General features: G+C 38.2%; 1 protein-coding gene across 1 annotated transcript in view; it reads right to left on the minus strand.

The window, feature by feature from the left end:
* Positions 1-3,613: 3,613 nt before the first annotated feature.
* egf (epidermal growth factor) overlaps positions 3,614-6,000 on the minus strand; it is an 18,349-nt gene continuing 15,962 nt past the window's right edge. Inside the window, exons 20-22 of the mRNA XM_046849764.1 lie at positions 5,998-6,000; positions 4,759-4,861; positions 3,614-4,589 (exon numbers count right to left, since the gene is read on the minus strand). The exon at positions 5,998-6,000 is cut by the window's right edge and continues 97 nt beyond it. Coding sequence (XP_046705720.1) covers positions 4,450-4,589; positions 4,759-4,861; positions 5,998-6,000 — 246 coding nt within the window. The 3' untranslated portion in view covers positions 3,614-4,449. The remainder of the gene's footprint in view (positions 4,590-4,758; positions 4,862-5,997) is intronic.

Here is a 6,000-nt window from a genome sequence, read left to right on the forward strand (position 1 = left end):
TACGGAATGAATCGAATAATTAGATTTAATATTGTCATATTGTGCAATTAACATGATAGTGTGAATGTTTATAATTAAGCATTAGGAACAATGATCAGGTTATAATGATCCTGTGTGTGTGTGTGTGTGTGTGTGTGTGTGTGTGTGTGTGTGTGTGTGTGTGTGTGTGTGTGTGTGATCTCCAACACGTGACACCATGTAATAAATGATCACGTGTTGCAAAATGACGTGTTGCAAAATGATACCTAAAATATAGTAAAAATATAGTTTCTTTAAAACAAGTGATGTCGCTTTTAAACACTTCATATCACGTGGCGTTTTCGATTTTTATTTTCCACGTGAGTGCGATATTTCTTATAATGACGTGTAAAAAGTGATTTTTCCATCAGAGGATCTTCAGCAGGTTCTTCAGCTGTTCCTCTGGTGAAGTTTGAATGGAGAACCCTGCTGAATGTTTCCTTATAAACAATGAGTTTAAGGTAGAAGAACATCAGAAAACAAACCGCTGTAGGACACGTTGGTAGATCTTTCAGTCTCCTGTGAATCTTTTGGGGGGAAATAAAATGTAAGTAAAAAGTTCTTTGTTTCTTATTGACTAAATTGAAGATTTCTGGACTGAACACTACTCCAGGCTGTAAACAAACAGGAGAAGAAGGAAAGGAAAAAATGCACCTTTGTGTCCAGATTCATTCATTATCCCTCCTGCTAAGTGAAGGGAGGAGGTCAGAGGTCACGGGGCTCCTCTGTGACCTGCAGGATCAGTCATAAAGCCTTTGAGTGGGCCGTTAATTCCTGATTTAGTCCCATCATCTGTGCACCTTTTGGACGGGGAGACAGAGACGCACACCATCTGATGAGAGATGAGAGGAGAGGGGGGAAAAAGAGAAATCTCTCTCTCTCTTTCTCTCTCTCTCTCTCTCTCTCTCTCTCTCTTTCTGTATTTTCCGTCTGTGTCTCAGGTGGATTATAGCCTTCATCCTCTGACTGTCGGATTTTAATTCCCTACAGCTGGAGAGAGAGAGAGAGAGAGAGAGAGAGAGAGAGAGAGAGAGAGAGAGAGAGAGAGAGATAGAGAGATAGAGGAGAGAGAGATAGAGAGAGGAGAGAGAGGAAGAGAGAGATAGAGAGAGAGAGAGAGATAGAGAGAGGAGAGAGAGATAGAGAGAGGAGAGATAGAGAGAGATAGAGGAGAGATAAAGGGGAGAGAGAGAGGAGAGAAAGGGAAGAGAGAGATAGAGAGAGGAGAGAGAGATATAGAGGGAGAGAGAGGCGAGATAAAGGGGAGAGAGAGAGAGAGAAAGGGGAGAGAGAGAGGAGAGAGAGAGAGAGGAGAGAAAGGGGAGAGAGAGATAGAGAGAGAAAGAGGGAGAGATAGAGGAAGAGATAAAGGGGAGAGAGAGAGAGAGAGAGAGAGAGAGATAGAGGAGAGAGAGAGAGAGAGAGAGAGAGATAGAGGAGAGAGAGAGAGAGAGAGAGAGAAGAGAGAGATAGATGGAGAGAGAGAGAGGAAGAGAGAGAAGTGTATGAGAGATAAATTGCATAGAAATCTTGTCTTTCTTTTCTTTTGTATTTTTCCATGAGGGCAAAATGAAACGAGAGAAAAACCCCTTCATGATTTAATAGTGTGATTTTATCAGTTTGGAGAGAAATATATAAATATATAAAACAGAGGTTGTTTTTCCTGCGTGGGTAAAACACCGTCACGGCCCTTGGCTCCGGTTTTGTCGCTTATGACCTTAGATAAATTGATGGGTTGTGGGGGTTGAAATCTAAAAGCTTTATGGGTTAAAGAATCTCTCTTCAGTCTGTTAGGCCTCAGAGTGAAGTTTTTATCAGAGGAATTGACACGATTTCAGCTTCATCATCAGCAGTGTAACCTGCGCGCTCCAGACGTAATGGAGGCCAATATAGAGATAAGTGGAGCTTCTGTGAAAATCAATAGACATATGGGCCTGTGATGGTACCTGTGTGTGTGTGTGTGTGTGTGTGTATGAAAACACTGATGATACGAGATTTCTCTCTCACACCCCGAGGGACTGAAACACATCTCACCCTCACGTTCGCGCATAAATAAATGAGACGCTGTAATCCACGAGGCCGTCTGGCTCATCGACAAAATACTGAAATCCAAAACAACATTTATGTTTTAAATTAAGCCTCTGGAGCCCCGGCCTCCCCAAGTGTGTGTGTGTGTGTGTGTGTGTGTGTGTGTGTAGGGGGGGTCTGGGAAGCACAACCAGAGGGTCCTCAATGACATTGAGCCTCCATTAAAGCCGCTATAGCTGTTTATTATGAAGTTATCACAGTTATCGACTCGACCGAATTGCTCAGGTTATGAATAATGTGGAGGAAAATCAATAATAAAAACGCCTAATTTGTGTGTGTGTGTGTGTGTGTGTGTGTGTGTGTGTGTGTGTGTGAGAGACTCTTTATGAGACTCTTTATGTGTAAACATCTGGATTGTAATAGAAAATAAAAGACAGATAAAATGTTGCTCATAGTTTACAGGATGTCAGGTTCCTGTTATAGATGCCTTCTTCTTGGTTCTTCTTGGTTCTTCTTGTGGGGTATAATTGTGGTTGAATTGCAACTGTGATCTTATTGTGAGAACAAAACCAAACAATTTAAACTGTAGAAAGATTCATAATATTTAAAGGCATTTACACAGAACGTGAGATTCAGCGATTCGTATTGGCGTTAATGTTACGATGTGATGCATAAATGTAAAAAATGATTTATTTCTATATATAATTATCAGTAGATGTGCTAAACTTTTATTATTTAGAAAGTGATCAATAATTTGTGATCAGTATTTGATATGTGGACCGATTTCTCGTCTCTAAACACCAGCGCTGCTACGTGAACATGACGTATCACAACACTGCGGAGACGAGGCGTGTGCTGAGAGTCACATAGAATTCAGATTAACATGGCAGAGGTAGAGCTGTAACTTCCTGCAGACACAACAGGAAAAGAACGTTGTTCTTTCTTTGGTGCACTACAGAGGCGTGTGTGTGAACGGGGTCATGTGTTAGACGTCAGAAGACATTTAAGTAAATTGATCATCATATTATTTCTGCTGCATCACATTGTGTTGAATGGAACTGAAATCGGATCGTGCTGCATCGTAATAGAGGTGAATCGTATCAGTGGATCTTCATCGAGATGCGAATCGGCCTCAGTTATGGTGATGCACATCACGCTTTCCTACTGTATCTGTATCATGAAAAACAAAAGAGAGAGAGAAATCTGAAATACTTCAGATTATAGTTTATTAACTAGTTGCTGATTAGATGCAATAAACAGGCAGATAATTTACACAAAAGCAATGACGCTTTTATTTCTTTCACGTCTCTCTATCTCTTCCTCTGTCCATCTTTTTTCTCTTCTCCTACATTAAATACACTGTTCTCTAAAGACAGAGAGAGAGAGAGAGAGAGAGAGAGAGAGAGAGAAAGATAGAGAGAGAGAGAGAGAGAGAGAGAGAGAGAGAGAGAGAGAAAGATAGAGAGGGAAGAGAGAGGGAGAGAGAGAGAAAGAGAGAGAGAGAGGGGAGAGAGAGAGAGAGAGAGAGAGAGAGAGAGAGAGAGAGAGAGAGAGAGAGAGAGAGAGAGAGGGGAGAGAGAAACTCATCCACATGTAAAATGTGCACATAATAACAATAAAAAGAATTTATTTTCATTTTTATTGTTTATTTAAAAACCCTGATAAGTTCCTTATTACTATTTAAAGATGTGTGCTTGTGGGCGGAGCTAATTTACGGTCTGGATTTATTTATTTATTTATTAAAAAAAACCCTGAAATGAATAAACTAGCAATATTCAATCAATAAAATATAAACATGTAAACTTTAATATAATAAATGTGGGTTTAAGGTTAAACCAGTCCTGTGTGTGTCCTGCGTCAATCCACTCACTTTCTCTCCTGTCTTAACATCTCATTCCACTTTCTGTCCCCATTCACTGTTACAATAATCTTCACTCTTCTGGGAAGATGTTCCACTAGACTTTGTGGAGGTTTATTCATCTACAAGGTGTTAGTTAAGTCCCAAAATAAGATGTTCAGTAGGTTTATAGCAGGAGATCTTCCACTTCACACCATGGAAAACAGATCTTCATGGAGCTGGATTTGTGCACAGGGGTAACATCATGCTGGAGCTGGTTTGGGTCTCCTAGTTCAAGTGAAGGCAAATGTACATGTTCCTACATCCAGAGACGTCCGGAACAATTGTGTCTCCAACTTTGTGGTAAGATTTTGGTGAAGAAAATGTTTTGTACTTTTGTTGATTTTGCGATTATTAAAATATCCGATTTTTTCCGCAGTACACGTTCACATCGACACATCCTCAATCCCAAAGCCTTATGATCTCACTCACACACACACACACACACACACACACACACACACACACACACACACACACACACCACACACACAGGCAGCAGATATTCAGATCAGTGATGGTGTGTGTGAACTGTCCAGAGAGATCAGATCGACACTCGGCTTCGTACATGACGCTGGTGTGTCACTGACTGCAAAATCCACAAGAGTTTTCTGAGTCATAGAGTCTTCAGAGACAACACTGTCATCTAAAACACACACACACACACACACACACACACACACACACACACACACACACTTCTCATTATTTATTCATTTTTATTTTATTGATGGCTCTTCTGAGTGTGTGTGTATGTTACCTGTTTTTAAGGAACAGTGTGTGTGTGTGTGTGTGTGTGTGTGTGTGTCTGTTACCTGTTTCTGAACAGCAGCATGGACACACTCCTCTTTTTTGGGACTCGACCACTGGAGGAATCTTTTCATTGTTACACACTCTGTAGTCCAGCACTATATAGAACTATATACACACACACACACACACACACACACACACACACACACACACACACACAGTAATTATAAGCATCTAACCACATACTGTATATATACTGCGTATCTACAGATATGTGCATAAATATTGGCAGGGTGATGAAACTTGTGTTATTTGTTTGTGGGTTAAAACTTTTTGAAGTCTGATAGAAATCTGATGTTTCGTTCACAGAAATTCCCTCAGAAGAAATAAAAACAATCTGTAAACTGTGTGTCAGCATATTTACACCTGAAGAGCTCATACACACTCACGTGGAGGTAAAATAGAAATAAATGCTTTTCCATTTCATAGATTTTATTAACAGGATTTGAAAAGGATTTACTTCTTTCATATGAACATTAAAGATTTTTTTGCAATTATAATTATCAATAATTAAGCACACACTACAGTACTAATAGTGCAGAACTGTAATGATTTGTTGTTGAAAATGCATTATTATAATTTATTTTATTTTATAAAGTAGAAATTGAAGTGAAACAAGACATAAATAAATAAATAAATAAATAAATAAATAATTCATTTTAATTCTATTAAATTGATCTGAATATTCTGTATGAACATTTATTTATTTATTTATTTATTTGTTCATTTATTTATTTTTCATTTCTGTATATTTTCTTCTATTCATCACTTCTTTTTGTTCATGACTTTTTAATTTGAGAGTTCTTGATGGTGTTTAAAGCATAACAAACAAACAAACAAACAAACAAACAAACAAATAAACAAACAAACAAACAAATAAATACATAAATATTTGTTTCATTCCATCATTTTGGATGCAGAATATTTCATCCAGAAAATACTGGAGATATTATAAATAGTTGCTTGTAAATTATTAGTATTATTAATATTATTATTATTATTATTATGCAAATTAATAAAATACATAATGAATGCAGATTGAATAAAAATGTGACGTCAGCTCCTGGTATCTCTGTAACAGCTCTGACGTTACTCACGTTACTGCTATTTATAGAATAATTAACGATGTCATGATCTCAGCAGCATCTCTTGTTATCAGGATGTTTTTCTGGATCTGAACGTTCTGAAGATGTTCTTCATGTTGTGGAATGTTCCTCATTCTTCTGCAGCAGAATTTTTACCTG

Source organism: Silurus meridionalis, chromosome 5 (assembly GCF_014805685.1).
Source record: "Silurus meridionalis isolate SWU-2019-XX chromosome 5, ASM1480568v1, whole genome shotgun sequence".
NCBI classification, from domain to species: domain Eukaryota; kingdom Metazoa; phylum Chordata; class Actinopteri; order Siluriformes; family Siluridae; genus Silurus; species Silurus meridionalis.